Source organism: Schistosoma mansoni, chromosome 4 (assembly GCF_000237925.1).
Source record: "Schistosoma mansoni strain Puerto Rico chromosome 4, complete genome".
NCBI lineage: Eukaryota > Metazoa > Platyhelminthes > Trematoda > Strigeidida > Schistosomatidae > Schistosoma > Schistosoma mansoni.
The window spans coordinates 15,053,156-15,071,279 of NC_031498.1; the positions used below are offsets into that span (position 1 = coordinate 15,053,156).

The window sequence follows — 18,124 nt, forward strand, 5'->3', positions numbered from 1 at the left end:
TTTTGTAAAATTACTTCAGTGTTCTAATAACTACACTTTACAAAAGCATGGTTTGTAATAAACTAAGGGACATAAAAGTTCATCGGATCTTTAGCCCACGATTCTCAAGTCACACATTTGCTGCATATTGAAACCTTTAATTCTAAGTAGTCTAGTATTTACATAATTTCTGTATAAAAAAGATGTTTCACAAGTTTGCAGATGAATTATACCAACAGCGCTTATATATCACAATTTTAACTCTACAAATGTAGGTGTGCCAATGGATGCGGTAATTGTATTGTACATCAATTCGTTCTATATCACTCTATTCTTGTGAAATGAGGTCTTTGAAAGTAGGAGACATGAGTAAGTTGAAGGTTTTTGATCAAACTTCGCTTCACATATAGTGTACCGATTCAGTGGACGATTTTGAGATGGATCATAGGGTACTCGTAAAGATAGTAAAATCGTTTATTAAGGTTGTGAATCGTCATCAGCTGTGGTGATTGGGACATACATTACGTAAACCTAACCACGACCTCGATTAGTTTTGTTAGCCCGTGTATCAGTAGGCAAAATGTATGGTAGCTGTGGACAAGCGATAACATGGCATCAGGCAATGAAGTTGTTGACGATTGATCTGAGTCGTGTTAGTAGATACAGACTATCTGATTCGGATCTGCACGATAACTGCGATTAATGTTGATAATTATTGACAATATGGCTTCAAATCAGACACGATGGTATGGATGAATTCACCCTATCTCACCTAAATCTCCAGTCCAAATATTCCTTGATATTTAAACATTTTTTCCATTTCCTCATAGTACATTCCTAATGATTAGTTTTTCTCAATATCGTTGCCACAACAGTTATTTTTAGTCCTTTACTATTTGTCTTGCTAATTTCACTCAGTTGTGATAATGTGATATGCCAAATTATGATATGCACATTGTTGCCAAGCTCTGCCTTTATTATAGCTTACTGACTGACTGATGTCATGTTCATCAAAACTTGTTCAATTTTCGTTTTTATCACTTGTTTATGCACTGCAAAAAGCTCTTGAACTTGCCTATGGTTATATTGGTGAACATTTAAGTTCTTTTTTAATATTTATGAAACTTTTTATAAACTTCTGTTGTCATTACTATGATTCTCCTTCAGTCAGTAGTTATGATAATTTTATTCTGCAAATAATTTTTTTACAGATACGGCATACCTATCAGTCCCATGTATTCTGGTTTCCCTTGGAGTAACTGTACATGGTACATTATCCATTTCGAAGTATGAATTATATTTTGAACACGATACAGATCATCCTAACAATAGATCGATTGATCAACGTGTAAGTTCAGACTTAAGATTGTAGTGTTCAAACAGTTCACTATATATATATATATATATATATATATATATACTACCTAAGGTCGATCTCAATGATTACTTCTCAAACGATAAAGCTGTGTGATACGGAACCGGAGATGCGAGTACAAATTTCTGACGAGTCAGTGAGAAATAGTACCCAACCTATACACTGAATTAAAATATTCACTATTTTTAACCACCTAATGTACTACTAGAACAGAGTGAAGCTCGTTTTGTCTGTAAATGATAACATTCTTGACTATCATTCCGTCTTTTATCGTTCCAATTTTCTTATAGGTTTTAGCTTATATTGAACATATTTATAGTAGATGGTCATTATCAGAAATACGTGCAATTTTTAACCGTTCTTTTCTTCATCGTAAAGTTGCACTTGAAATATTTGTAACTTCTAGAGGTAAGTATTTGCCACTGTGGAGAAGCATTTCTTTTTTTCACTAAAAAATCAATAAAATGTTTCATTAAATTGAATGTATTTAGTTTGGATTATTATTTGAAAATACAGTTATGTTATTGCAAGGAATTGTTATTCATCTTTCACAACGGACAATTGCTGTTTCGGTTATCAGACTGCATTTGTTGATCACGGAATAGTAACTACTGTCGTTCCATCTAACTGTTTTTGCTCATAATGTCATACTGTTCAATGTCCCAGTACGATTATTAGATGTAGTCTAACACAGTGATGCACTTTACCTTGGTTTTGAGCGATTAAATACAATCAACAAAAAACCCTGGATATACGCATTGTTTTAGTTGAGACTGTAATCGTCAACACTTATCTAAAACCTAAAGGAAAGTAGTATTTCCTTAAGATTTAAGGTAGTTTTATGTACGGTCAACGGCAACCATGGGACTGCATCTCCTCACGATGCTCCACTGCCTTGTGGATCAGACCTTTAGGTCAAAGGCTCGGGGTGTGGTCCCCTAAGAAAACCACCTGCTTCGGTTTGGGCACCCGGGCAGTATCACAGCCCACACACAAATGAATGAAATGGTGAACTCTATTGACGATAATATCCCTGCTCATACTAAAAGCAAGACAATTTACATTATTATTATTATTACCTTTATTATTATTATTATTATTATTATTATTATTTACCATATCGCTAACTCACCCCCTTTTATCCCCAATTTGTGTAACCTTACTTTTCAACTTATGCAGCAGCTCGCCCTTGGTGGAAAATCTGTCCTATCTAAACGATCTCCAGTCACTGTCTGGTTGAAAGTGAATGCTTCCACCGATAATGAATACTGAAGCAGTCTTTCTGAAACCACGTACGCCGTTCAAGCTGGCTTCCTTCAACGTTCGCACACTAATGCATATCAGACAACAGATGGGGCTGGCTATGTCTTTGGAAGGTCTTAATGTTGATGTTTGTTGTCTATCCGAGACCCGTATTCAAGACTCTAGTCAAGTACTACAAATCCGCTCTCCATCTGTCGCCTCGAAAAGCTTGTTCCACGTGCGCTTATCCGGGGACCCTGTGGCATCTTCGTCTGGTCTTGCTGGCGTTGGTGTCGCACTAAGCGCTAGGGCTGAGGCAGCACTAATCGATTGGATCCCCATTAACAGTCGGTTATGTGCTGTTAGATTAGAAAGTTCCATCAAAGTGAGAAGAAATCGGCGTGAGAATCGGTGTCTTTTCGTCATCTCCGCCTATGCCCCGACAGATTGCAGCCCGGATGCAATCAAGGATGAGTTTTACCATCAGTTAACAGTTCTTCTCCAGAAAGCGCGTTCGACAGATATTGTAGTACTAGCCGGAGACTTGAATGCACAGGTCGGGCGTCTAGGCACAGAAGAGAGTCGTCTAGGTGGCCGATGGGGACTTGTTGGTCGCAGGACAGATAACGGGGACCGTTTGCTGCAACTGTGCACAGACCACAACCTGTTTCTGGCCAGCACTAACTTCCGGCACAGTCATCGCCGGTGTGCCACCTGGCGTCCTCCCTCTGCATCCCAAGCCTGGACTCAGATTGATCACATCGCGATCAGCTACCGCTGGCGTGGTTGTGTACAAGACTGCCGCTCCTTTTGGAGTACCTATCTGGAGTCTGATCATGCCCTGGTCTGCGCCAATCTCACCTTACTTTTCAGTGGCCGAAGGATTGACCACCATCAACGGATTGATGTTAGTAAACTGGCTGCAACTTCTGTTGCAAGTAAGTATCGAGCGGAGCTAGCCTCTAGGCTAGCTACCACCCCACCGAAAAGTATAGATGAGCATTGGTTGCTTCTTCACGACGCCATGAAAATGGTGAGTAAAGCCGCTTGCGGCTTCGCGAAACGTCCCGCTTACAAGCACTGGGTTTCTTCTGGCTCCTTACAACTGATGGAAGCCCGTCGGTCTACTCCGGGTGACCGTGAGTTTGACCACAAACGAAGGCTGTTGCGTAATGAAATCGGGCAAAGCTTGCGTAAGGACCGAGAAGCCTGGTGGTCGGAGCGTGCTAATGAGATGGAAGCAGCAGCTGCATCTGGTAACTGCCGGAAGCTCTTCCAATTCATCCGAGCCACTGGCAGCAAGAAGTCTGGTGTGAGTGAAACAATCTACGAGGATGATGGGATGCCAATCACTAACATCTCTCGACGTCTTGGACGATGGGCGGAATTTTTTGAAGGGCAGTTCAACTGGCCTGCTGCTCCGGCAACATCAACCAGTTTGTCCTGTCACCCATGGCCGGTGACGACTGATCCACCAAACGAGGCGGAAGTCCGCAAGGAACTCCAACTATTGAAACGCTACAAATCACCGGGCCCAGATGACTTACCTCCGGCTCTTTTTAAAGATGGTGGTGACTTTCTGACTAAGGAATTGACTGTGTTGTTTGGAAAGGTTTGGGAGCAAGAAAGTGTTCCAACATCTTGGAATGAGTCAATAGTCGTCCCTATCTTTAAAAAGGGTTCACGTTGTTCCTGCAATAACTATCGGGGGATAAGTCTACTTTCGATTGCGTCCAAACTATTGGCTTCTATCATTCTTCGTAGGTTGTTTAAAACCCGCGAACGATTGACTCGCGAGGAGCAGGCTGGTTTTCGTTCTGGTCGAGGAAGCATTGATCACATCTTCACCCTCCGCCAAATGTTAGAACACCGTCATACTTATCACAGGCCAACAATCGTAGTGTTTCTTGATATCAGGGATGCCTTCGATTCGTTGGACAGGACTGTTCTCTGGGATTGTCTATTGAAGAGGGGTGTGCCTGAGAAGTTCATTAACATCTTAAAGGCCCTGTATACGAACACCTCAGGCAGAGTGAGTGCATACAACCACCTTTCTCCCTTGTTCCATTCGAGCAGTGGGGTTAGGCAGGGTTGCCCGATCTCACCATTCCTCTTCAACTTTGCCATCGACGACATCCTGGAAACAGCTCTGGTGGATGTAAGTAATGGCGGTGTGGATCTGCTGCCTGGAGAACGACTTCTCGACCTTGAGTATGCGGATGATATTGTCTTACTGTGCGATAATGCCCAAGGCATGCAATCAGCACTTAATCAGTTGGCAATCAGTGTCCGCAGGTACGGCATGTGCTTTGCACCCTCCAAGTGCAAAGTACTCCTACAAGACTGACAGGATTCTAATCCTGTACTCACCCTGGATGGTGAGGAGATCGAAGTAGTTGAGAAGTTCGTGTATCTAGGTAGCTATATAAGTGCTGGTGGTGGCGTGAGTGATGAGATTGATGCACGTATAATGAAAGCCAGAGCGGCTTATGCCAATCTGGGCCATCTTTGGCGCCTTCGTGATGTTAGTCTGGCTGTAAAAGGTCGGATCTACAACGCGTCGGTGCGAGCAGTTTTGCTCTATGCTTGTGAAACCTGGCCTCTCCGAGTTGAGGATGTTAGACGTCTCTCTGTGTTCGATCGTCGTTGTCTCCGAAGGATTGCTGACATACAGTGGCAACACCATGTTAGTAATGCAGAGGTTCGGCATCGTGTGTTCGGGCGCAGAGACGATAATTCGATTGGTGTCACCATCTTGAAACACCGACTTCGGTGGCTTGGACATGTTTTACGAATGTCGTCCCAGAGACTTCCACGTCGTGCATTATTTGCCGACCCTGGGACTGGTTGGAAAAAGCGGAGAGGAGGTCAGTGTATGACATGGTGTCGTGGCGTGAAAGAGAGCTGCAAAGGGCTAGCTTCTGTTGGTCCTTCACGACTCCCTGGTTGGGGTCCGAGAGATGGTGCAACACAGTGGCTAGAGACGTTATCAGATATGGCTCAGAATAGAAGCCAGTGGCGATCCTGCTGCAACCTTCTTTTACTTTCTACATAAAGAATGGTTCTAACTTTCCTAACTGAAAGAGTCTTCTGGTTGTACATTTCAGTCCGCCTTATCTTTTCATCCCTTCTCTTCCTACTTTCATTATTTTGTGTGGCGCATATGTACCTGGTGCCCTTTTGTACCAATATATATGTGTTTAAATAAATAAATAAATAAAATAAGTTTTATGTACTGTGTTAAAAGGTCAGTAGTATACCCTAATGCATTGTTAAAGTCTGAAAATATGATCCTATGGCAGCGCGTCCGGTAAATTTTGTATTAACATTTTTTTACTATGGTGTAGATAGCTGATCTAGGATGTTACAATCTTTTAAACAACTTAGTGTTTTCTAATATTAGCTCTTTTTGTTTACCTATCTAGAAGGCATCTGTTAAAATGAAATCTTTTATGTTGTAAAAATTATTATCTCCAGGACTCACTGTCTTCAATAAACAGTTTTGTGCTAGCTAGCTATATTCTTTAAAGTCAGTTTTCATATCTCTTTTAAAACAATACTACTTTTTTTCTTTAAAATGTCCTCATTCGTCCTTAACGGCTTTTCATTTATATGGCGTTCACTTATGTTGTCACGTACAATTATTATTAAACAAACATTATTTTGGTTGAATTCAATTTGAAATGATTTAAACTATTCTGCTGTTGATATTTTTGACTGAAATTCGATCAGCCTTCATTGGCAAATGACCTTCTTATGTGGATTGTCATGATACATCCTTTATAACACAATTTGATATAGAATAGATGGAATGTGACTGGCAGTGGAATCCAGGACGCGCATTTCATCCTACTTCGAACTTGCCAGACAGATGTACCTGCATCCCAGAATTGGTGTTTATACCGGCACTCGAACCCATTACCGCTCCCCTCAAATGCCATCGATTTAGCTAAAATGGTTCAAATTTCAATCAGTCAACAACGGGATAGCTCGAATCATCTCAAATAAAATTAAATCCCATACCCGTTGCATAAGTAAGTGGTTGTCTTTACTCAATATCTGAGTGGATAATGTGATGTTGCTTGAAGAGAGCAGTTTTGGGTTTGAGTTCCTGGGTAAACATCAACACTGGAATGTGAATAAATCCAAATGACTAGTCCTTAAGAGGATAGAACATACGTCCTGGGTCCCAATTCTAGCTACACTGTATCTATTCTCTGTCGATAATTTTCATTGTTCACCTTTTTTAATTTTTTAGGCTCCGTACTGTTTGCATTTACAGATATGAACACTGTGAAATTGGTTGTAAATGCTTTACCTGAAGTAGGCATAGGTACAAGATATGGTCTTCCTGTATCTAGAGCATCGACCTTAGCTAGTCCCAGTAAAATATTTCAATTATCCAATATGACACAACGTTGGCAACGTCGTGAATTGTCAAACTTTGATTACCTAATGTATCTAAACACTATAGCTGGTCGTAGTTATAATGACTTGAATCAATATCCAATATTTCCATGGGTTATATCAAATTATACTACAAAAGAACTAGATCTATCTTCTCCGTCTAATTATCGTGATTTATCTAAACCAATTGGTGCAATTAATCCAAAACGTAAAGCATTTTTTGATGAACGTTACAAAAACTGGGAAGATGAAAATCAACCTCCATTTCATTACGGGACACATTATAGTACAGCAGCATTTGTATTAAATTATTTATTGCGTATTGAACCATTCACTACTGTATTTCTTAATCTGCAGGTGAGTATAATTTATATTAACTTGGTTGGATTTCGTCTAAGCTACATGTTATGTTGAAGAATTCTGGGAGTTTGAAGCTGATGTATACATTTAGTATGGCTGGGTTAAATGAGCTTTTTGAGTAAGAGAACTAAGAATGAATCAGAGGCTTTTATTGACAAATTCGGATAGAAGACCAACTCGGATCGAAGTTCATGATATATATATATATATATATATATATATATACGAATGGGTCATGGAAATGTTTATTTCACTGTTAGTGCTTACCGTTGAATCATTCGAAATAAAACCTCTTTTCATGGTTGACATCTGAAAAAGAAACACTCATCCGTCAATAGATAATGTTATATCGTAGACTATAAAATCTAAAATGATGGCATCAGTCTTTCAACATCACAATTTTTTGCACGTATTAATATTTTGAAGTCGTTCCTAGCTCACAGTGTTATTTTAGGACTGGTCTATGTTGTTTGCTTACTTACGCCTGTTACCCATAATGGAGCATAGGCCGCCGACCAGCATTCTCCAACCCACTCTGTTCTGGGCCTTCCTTTCTAGTTCTGTCTGATTGTTGTTGATTATTCTCATGTCTGTCTCCATATATCAGCATAATGTGTTCTTTGGTCTTCGTCTTTTCCCTTGGCCTTGAAGATTTCAAGTGAGGGTTTTCCTTGTGATGCAATTGGGTGCTTTCTTCAATTTGTGTCCTATCCACTTCCGTCTATGTTGATGCTTAATATGATAATAGATATCGAACTATTTGGTTCCTCTAGCTACTTTAAATTTCGAAAATGGCTTGATGAGTTGATAGTTAATGAAACTTTGTCATAAAATAAGCATTTAACTTTCATTCTATTCATTTTACGCTATCTGTGATAAGCGTGCCGTATGCTCAATTCCGAATGATGGGAAATGTAGTTCTCAGTACTTCTGTGTGTACTACTTCGCCTTTACCAAACGTAACCATATAAAGTGGTTGACACACAAAGTTTGTTCTTTTCCGTTCTTGAATTTATTTTAAGAACTATCCCAAAATGTTTTCACTACTAAAAAAGAATATTGTGTTAACCTTTGATTTGTTAATTTTCTATTGAGGTGATTAAAACATGTGTTAAACATTCTGTGCTTTTCAGTTTTCAACTCTGCTTCAAGAATAATCATGATATAGTGATGTAAAAGTATGATTTATAATTTTGGAAGTTATCTAATGTGTGCGATGAATTGTTACTTTACAAGTTGTAATCTAGAAACCGACCGAACTTGATAATATAAACCTTTATTCGATACGCCGCAAACTTTTGATACGTCTGCTTAGAATAATTCACCCCAAAGCTTCTAACCATTGAATATAAAGTTAATTTGTACCTTTTTCCCAGATTTTCTTTTGCTTTTCGCCGATTTATTTTCGGTCGTAAACGGTTTCTTAATTTTTTCCATTTCTTTTGTTCCCTTACTTTTACTAATTAGCATTGTAGAGATGTAGAAAAATATATATATGTTCCTTGTTATTTCATGTTACATCTTTCACAATGCATATTTTAGCTAGTCATTTCTGGAAAAATCATGTCATTGATTACCACCGCAAGACCGATTCGTAAATATTTTACTCCCTTAACAGCGCATACTATCTGGCATCATATTTATAGTATGGATTTGATTATTCAATGATGTTCTATAAATCTGGTGTATCATTATCATTAAACTACCGTATAAAATTTTTTATGACATTAATCCATATATTCCTCTCAAATTGTATCTTCGATGTACAATCTTCTTTTATTACCGTCGTTTCTATTTCTACTTTCACCACTATGGGATTTGCGCTGACAGTTTCACCTTGCTGTGCTAATAAAGTATGGCACGTGTGCTAGGTTCTAGGTTGTATAAAAATGACCGACTCCACATGAAAATTCATAACTGTTTAAGAATCTATGTGGATTCCATATTTTTTTTTCGTAAAAATGAACATAATTAATTTTTAATATTTCAAGTTAACCAATGAAAAATAAAATTACCGCTAGTTTTTTTGATCAGTCGTTCTGTTATTATTTTGTTGTTTAAGTAAGCTTATTGGTATATTTGTATGCCAACTAATCTTTCTGATCTCGACATGTCTGTATCATAGATTAGTGAAGAAATTTTGATCTGTTTAATGAGCGTTAAGTATTTCGTTTTTTATTTCCAAAATTATTTTGTTTTACAAATGTAACGTACTTCTATTATTGTTATCAGTCTGAACTAGTGTTACGACACAATATATATGTAACTGTGTTGTCAGAATCATGGAAATAGTCCACCCACACGAAATTTATTTATCTTTAAGTTCTATCAATGTTCCCGAAACACAGAATATCAAACTGTAGTTTGACATGTTAATATAATACTGGAATTAGTCTTTTATGAATGTTAAGTTCATATAGTATAGACTAGCGTGATTGTGTTGAGCTGTAGGATCAACTATTTCTACAAAGTCTAGAATTCCCAGTAATGATATATGCTTATGACTAGCTATCTTTTTTATCCTTCTTGTATTACTTTTCATTTTCTTCTCATGTCCTCTAATGAAAAAGGGTGGCAAATTCGATCATCCCGACCGAATATTTTATTCAGTTGCTAAAACATGGGAAAATTGTCAAATTAACACATCTGACGTGAAAGAATTAATTCCGGAATTCTTCTACTTTCCTGAAATGTTTGAAAATTTAAATGATCTTGGTTTAGGCGTCACAGATGATGGTATAAATGTTGACACTGTGATACTTCCACCATGGGCAAAATCACCTGAAGAATTTGTACGAATCAATCGTGAGGTAGGATAGATTTTCTATGGGTTTTTTTTCTATAAAGAAATCCACTTTATATTTTGGTGTTCTTGTTATTATATTTTATTTCTCGGAACTCTTCCTAAAGTGTTTTTCTTATTTACAGCATATCTGTATAATTATAGTTCAAACCATATTAAATACTAAGTATCATTACCAAGGTTTAACTTGATAATTTCGAATAAATTGAGCACTGCGTAGATTGTTATAGATAAAATAATATTTTTGTAGAATCGCAATGAGTAGAAAAATCGGATTTTTTGACGTTTTGTTGTTACTCAGTGTAAGCCACTTCATAAAAAATCTTATTTTTATACTCATTGGGATATTACAATTATATTATTTTATTAACATATTAAACACTACTATTATAGTAAATCGATCACTTTAAGCTATGGAAAGTGAATATGACTGTGAGATTAATTACAGTTATGAACACTATAATATTCCTAGTTTTCAGTTAACTGTTGACTTTTATTTCTGGACATGTAAGCTTTAGCGTGAATTTCTTGACTAATTCACTTGATTGGTCTGATGTGTATTTCTTTACGCCTAATTGGCCTGTTGTTTTAAAAGTCAAATCCTTGAATTTTTTAAACTTCAACTTTAAATCTCTACGTAATAAAATTTGAATTACTTTTTCATCCAATGCAAATTATCTTTTCTATTCGTTTAGTTAGATAGCTACTACTTAATTACTAAGTGTAATTATATTTTAGCAGTATAATGTTTATCCACTCTTAATACAAGATAGATGGCTACGATATGTAACTGATCATAATCGATAATTGATATAAAGTTCGAATCCTTGAAATTCAATAAAAATGCACATATTTCGCAAACATTCATATGTTTTTTTAAATAATTTGATAGTTTTTGTACATTTTGTCAAAAGATGATTTTACCACTCGTTCAAATTATGTTCATTAAATTTTTTCCATCAGAAGAATCGCGGTATTGATCATTTTCGTACCCATTGTTAGCGACCGATAATAATTATACTAACATTCTTTACGTGTCTTCACCAAGAAACCGAACATATCAATTCGTCTGGTACCAGGGCTAAAGAAGCTGAATATACTTGCTAACTGTCATAACTACTTAACTCAGAATTCAGTCTCATATTGTGCCTTCATTATCTATGTTGAATCGCCATTTAAAGATTAAACAGTTAAAAATAAAATGATATATTTTTGTTCAAGCTTAGAAGTAGTTATCGCTAATAGACGAATACAATGCACCTTTTGTATGACCAGTAATCTGTATTGATTTCTTATTTATACTTGTCTATTATTGTCTTATGATATGCATAAAATTGTAGAAATTTATTTATAACAATATTTTGATTAATATTAACAATTTGACATCATCTATGCTTATAATGCTTATGACTTAAGGCTGTATCGATGCAATACGTACAGGGTGCACATATGTCAATACGAGACTGATAAATTACAGTCCTAAACATCAATGGAAAGACTCAAACAATCAATACAAAATGAATTCTGTTTTTTTTACCGAACTTAATCCACCTAATATTCTTTTGCAAATTTATTAAAGGCATTAGAATCTGAATTAGTTTCATGTCAATTACATAACTGGGTCGATCTTATATTTGGTTATAAGCAACGCGGACCTGAAGCCGTTCATGCTACTAATGTATTTCATTATTTAACTTATGATGGAAGTGTTGATTGGGATAAGGTGAATAAAGTTTGTTTTACATGTATAATATAATTAATTTTGCAAATTAATTGTTCAATTACTACTATGATACAAATTCATTTTTATATATTATTTAATTGTTAAAGAATCGTGAAAGCAGGGTAAGTGTATATGTAAGAAATTCGAAATAATTAAGTGATCCCTTTTCTCCTAATATTATTCAGCACGCCAATAATAATAAAAGTAATATTTACAGACAGCTTCAAAATCCATACGAACTCACAAGCGTAATCTATTCGCTACATGTAAAGAGGTACTTAGTACATTTAGCAGGTTTTACTCACATAGTTTGGATAGCTTCGAACACATTAGTATGTACATTACCTAAAGTATTGACAGTTTTCAGAAAACATGTTTGTATTTAGTATACCACAGTTTTTCTAATACGAACTTAATTCTCAACATAACCCACCATCTTAAAGATCTGTTTAAGATTGTATTTCTTAATGATCAGTCTGCATAAATGTGATGGCATATGTTTCAAAAATTCTTCTCACTAAAATCAGAATTATCCATAGACCAAAGTTACACAATTTCATTTCCCTAAACCTTAAGTCAATTGACCTTTTATAGGAGATCCGAAGTTTTCGTTTCGATGTATTATTGAAAACTACAAGGTTTAAATGATGTTATGGATGTTTGTGTACAAAATAGTTCTTCGATATACTACTCCTTTTATGATCATATTCCCCAAATATCAATCTTCAGACTCTTGAGGCTTAATCATTATTGATATGGTAAACAAATGAAATAATTTGGGATTCATGAACATCCTTTATTTCTATAGATTCAGATCCCCGTAATCCAGATTCTTAAACTGAGACATTATCACCGAGCTATTCAGGCCGCTGCTGGTCTTGTGTTACACTAAGTTATTGATATTAATTGACCAGTATCTAGTAACTGATTTGCCGTTTGTTTAGTCGTTAATATTGATTGAATTCTATCGAGAAATACTGGTTCAAGGTGTCATTATGATAGTAAAAACCTTTGAACTGACTCCAGAATTAAGTCTTATTCTTGGCATGGGAATGGCTTATATAAAATGTAATCCTTATTCCTCTATTAGTTAGTTAACTGTTAAATGTCATATTCAGTAGTCAGTGAATTCTCTGCAGCATAAGTGAACAGAGTTGTCATCGCCAGTTGTGAGACGTGAGCAGTTTCTCAAGGCTTTACATTATTTTTAATATTAGAAACATCGAAAATGGTTTATCAACGTGTACTATACTACAGTCATTTTAGACACCCTAATGAATGTTGCATGCCGATATTTGTCGGTTGGAAATTGAATATGTCAAAGAAAGGTATTCCTTCAACATAATAGTAGCCATCATCATCATATGCTTATGACCTCTTCAATACCTACAGTCAGAGACTTCATCAGACAACAGTCCAAGTAATATGTGAATTTATGTATAATAATTGACCTCCGTAAATAATTTACAAATCCTCTCTGTTGATAAATATAACAAACCTGAAACCCTGGTCAGTGCGTTGCCAGTTTTTCCTCAAGTATTAGTTTTATTTTTACAAAATATAATTACGGCTTGTAGTGGAATCATTAACACACATTTCGCCCTATTCGGAAATTCATATATAGGTTTACTTTCATTCCAGTATTCATGTTTAAGACTCAGTCAGAAAAATCCAAACTCTCTAATAATAACATTAGTTATATTGATAAGAAATGTTTTGTGACTTAGCTTAGGGGTTTTTACTGAAAACTTATTGAATGGAATTCACTTAGCACTAATGAACAGGTGATTTGACCCCAATGTGCATAATTCTTCCTTTTGACCGCTCTTACCAATTCCCTATACTTATATCACGTATCATGTGATTGAAATATATTATCTGATCAAAGATCAAAAAATAATTCATGGTTGTTTGACATTATTATGAGTTTGGTCAGTGAAAACTGTTCTCATTAATAATCTATTCTTGCAATTAGTTCCCTTTATGAATTTAAATAAAGCCAGAACGAACATGGATGCAGAACAATATGAATTCATTTCTATTCTTCTCATTCACTTATGTCAATTGTTTCACACTATATCTTACCTCATTGTAAAATTTTAACACTTATTTGATTGTAAGCAGCTGATGAGAAACCACGAAATATAATGAATTCAAATTATTCTGCATCCATGTTCGTTCTGGCTTTATTTAAATTTATTCTTGCTTGGTCAAGCATCACCTTATCACGTTTTGGTCGTTTGAATATGTATCATTATTAAGTGTATTTCTCATCTGTGCCACTCTACTTACTGTTTAGCCGTCGATAAATACTTGTCAGAAAAAGGAGTAGTTTGATACAAATAACAAACAAATCACTGACAGATAGTGAACAGTCTGTAGACCAATAAATGTTTCTCAATATTTTCAGCAGACTTTATGTGTATATTTACCATTGTTATTGGTTTTGTTATCTTGTTGAGGTCCTTCAACTGCTGGACAAATTCTGAAAGGATCGCTTAAGATTCAAAAAGTCAGATAGAGGAGTCATAGACGTGTTAAATAAATAACACAATTAAAGATTTTCCTAAAGAATAACTTATATACATTGTTTTTCCATATGTCGAAAACTAAAGTGTAAATTAACACAACAAATACTAATATATTCAACTAAATTATATCAACTAGGTGAGGTGTACTAATTGTACTACCTGATTGGACATACGTTGACAGATAAAGTGATTTAGATTACAGCTAACTGGTTTGTTTCTACTCTAATCTTTAAATCACTGATCTATGGCCTTAAAAGGCTAATGTGAAGAAAAAATTTATTGGTCTCGTCTAAATGTTAACTATAATCTAATTATAGAAGGGGTTTTGTGGAGATTTAGTATTTATTATAGTTGAAAGCGTGAGTCAATAGCACCTAGACCACCATGAAACCCCTGGAAACACTGGACGGCCGTTTCGTCCTATTATGGGACTCCTCAGCAGTGCGCATCCACGAACCCGCTCTCGCGAGCGAGATTCGAACTCAGGACCTACCAGTCTCGAGCCGAAGCCCTTAACCGATAGACCACTGAGCTGACATCCAACGGTGTTAATGTCTAACTTCAACTGATCCACGAAGTTGAGCAACCATTCACCAATTGTCTTCAGTGAGTTCCTATCTCACAACAGACGTGGTTTTGAAACGGCCGTCCAGTGTTTCCAGGTTTTCCATGGTGGTCTAGCTTCAATTGACTCACGCTTTCAACTATAATCTAATTCACAGTTATCTCTATATTTTTGTTATCACCTTACTGTGTATTTATTTTTCATAATTTCTGATCCAGATTACCGATTCTCTTCTAATCAAAGCCGTTCAAGATCAAATTCAAAGTTTTGGACAAACACCAGGTCAATTGTTGACCAAACCACATCCACGGAGAAATTCGGCTCTACACCATAACCCAGAAATATTTAATTTACTTAATGAAGAGTTTTGTATGAGTTTGAAATTTCAATCACATTCTCCAGTTGTACATTTATTCAGTAATACATCATCAAAAGCTCTACCGTTTCCTTCGGTGTTTGCTATAACTGAAAATAGAACTATAGTAGTTTGTAAATGGAATAGTTTAGCTGCAGGTATTTTCCTGTTGTTGTTTTTTTTCAAAAATTAATTAAAATTTTGATTTGTTTGTTGAGTTAATGATCGACACTTGAAAAAGAAACACCGAAAAAAAAAGAAAAATAAATAACTAATACAAAAATAAAACTTTAAATTAGAATCTATTCGTTTATAACTATCATCATGAATAAGCAAAGATGGATAGTGGCTAGCAGTGGAATCCAGGACGCGCGTTTCGTCCTATTTGGGACTCGTCAGCTTACCGTGCTTGTGAATTAAGGCAATATCGAGGCAATACGCACAGTATGCACATATGCCAATTAGAGACTGACCAGTCGCAGTCCTAAACGTCAATGGGAAGATTCAAACAAACAATACTAAGTTGAATTTATCATCATGAATGTTACTTACTCTCTTCAATTATCAACACTAGTTATCTTTGATTTGAATCATAGCAAATAATTATATAAATATCAGCTAAACATTGCATAGATTAAATTGATGAGCTTATAATTATTTATGAACGAATCAATGTGATTTAACATGGCGTTTGTTGGAGTTTTGCACAAAGTTTATTTACACCAAGACACAGATTAACAGTATTTTGACACTATAGTTAATGTTAGTTTATGATGAAAACTCTTATTCTCATTCCTGATGTTAACTTCCAACTTTTATTCTTTATGTAAATTCTTCAAACTATTTCATAACTCTTTTTCGACTCTAGTAAGTGGTTCAGGTTTTTCAACGATTCTTTAGTGTCGCTCAAAGATCATCCATAAACTATGGTCGCATCATTCAATTCATTCTGTCATGATTATTCATTCAGTTTTTACTGGGAAAAATTTATTCTACATCACTAATTCACATTCATAGTTGTTTAATTAAAATAATAACTGAATATTTCACTGTTTTATTACCCTCTATTGCTTTGTTATTGTTAATACAGGGGATAGCTGTAGTTAAAACATTAACACAAACTTTTATGAATAGAATTAGTTTATTCACTAAATACAGTCATGATTTATTTGTGGAATTATTATCTGTATAGTGAAACTCATTAAATACAATTTCTGTATGCAATTAATATCATAACTGATTTGTCACCTCTTTATGATGATAGTTTGTTGCATTTCTGGGTGACATTGCTCAGAATCAATCACAATGGCGTACGTATATACACTCTTTGTCTTCCCTTAAACTGTGAGATTAAAATTACTTTATACCTTTCTTTCTACGAACCAATTCTTTCTCCGTGTATCATAATTTTATATGCAATCGTTTTATATATATTACTATTATTGAAGTAACTGCTTCTATGAATTTATTGTTCATCTTGTTGTGTTTATGAGTGAGGTATGGCAACTTGGACCGATGCATATATATGACTGTTCCTACGTCGCAGATGAAGGACTGACTGAGATTGTTGCATTCTATGTCAAATTGGGTATGATTGACGATGATATTTTCTTTATGCTTTATGCAAATTTAACTAAAATCACTTCATTACACATATCTATTGAAAGAAAAACAGAATCAGCTTCTTAATTGCGCTTTTTGATAGTTAATTTCTTATAATTATATGTCAATGAAATTGTTAGGTGTTCATTCAGTTTTTTGGTCTATCAGTAAGAAACCATGAATTAATTCTATTCTCATACTTATTGTTACTTGTTGATGAAGATTTAGTGTTAATTATTTCTTAGACTGGAAATCATTTTCTTTTATTGTTTCATCCACTTACATTATTATTAGGATATGTATACTGTAGCTAGCTTATTGATCATGAGAACCATTTCTTCACAGGGGCTACCTCATATTTGTGGTCTAATATCTTTTATTTGTCAGAGGAGTGATCGAAATTGTTAATACTGTCAATGAAAATCAAAACTAGCCAAAGCCTTTATGATAATCCTTGTTCTATGTAGGAATCAACGGTATCAGTAATTGTGAATAAATAATTTATTAGTTTTTATCGCTTTAATTTGTGTGAGTGTAATAAGTAGCCTAATAATTTTTTTCTTTGATTTCTTTTCTTTCAGATGCAGTATATCGAAAAGGTAAATAGTAAATTAATCACAACGTTTTTTATCGCTTTTCTTTATATCTGTTAAGTTGACAATCATCCCTCATATTTCTCGCCTGTAAATTACTTTCTCTTATTTCTTCTCTTACCTCTTGATTACTACGCAACTTTATTTATTTTAAATCTTAGATCACTTTATCCACTTATCGTTTATTGATTTGTGTTTTTCATTCAGTTGGTAAGAGATTAATTTTAATACTTATTACAGGAATAAAACAAAAACCGATATTGAAATTTTGCTGACATTTACTTATGAAAACTGTAATTAGCAACATTTGGTTACAGAAATCACCAACAAATATTTTTCAAAAGGGGTTTTGTGGAGATTTGACTCACGCTTTCAATTATGAAAATATTTTTCAATAGTTTTACACGATTAATATAATGTATAACTTTAATATTTTGCAATATTTTAATGAGATATAATTTAACAAATAATTTTCTATAGTTGAAATCATGAGTCAATTGAAGCTAGACCACCATCGAAAACCTGGAAACACTGGATGGCTGTTTCGTCCTATTGAAAACTCCTCATCAGTGCGCATCCGCGATCCCGT

The 18,124-nt window shown here is 35.1% G+C and overlaps 1 protein-coding gene across 1 annotated transcript in view; it reads left to right on the forward strand.

Moving 5' to 3' along the window:
- Positions 1 to 18,124, forward strand: part of Smp_153840 (putative neurobeachin) — a gene marked incomplete at both ends in the record, with an annotated part of 66,866 nt that overhangs the window by 38,017 nt on the left and 10,725 nt on the right. Inside the window, 6 exons of the mRNA XM_018796944.1 lie at positions 1,191 to 1,327; positions 1,645 to 1,762; positions 6,855 to 7,360; positions 9,934 to 10,173; positions 11,746 to 11,889; positions 15,204 to 15,498. Of these exons, the coding sequence (XP_018652034.1) occupies positions 1,191 to 1,327; positions 1,645 to 1,762; positions 6,855 to 7,360; positions 9,934 to 10,173; positions 11,746 to 11,889; positions 15,204 to 15,498 (1,440 nt within the window). The remainder of the gene's footprint in view (positions 1 to 1,190; positions 1,328 to 1,644; positions 1,763 to 6,854; positions 7,361 to 9,933; positions 10,174 to 11,745; positions 11,890 to 15,203; positions 15,499 to 18,124) is intronic.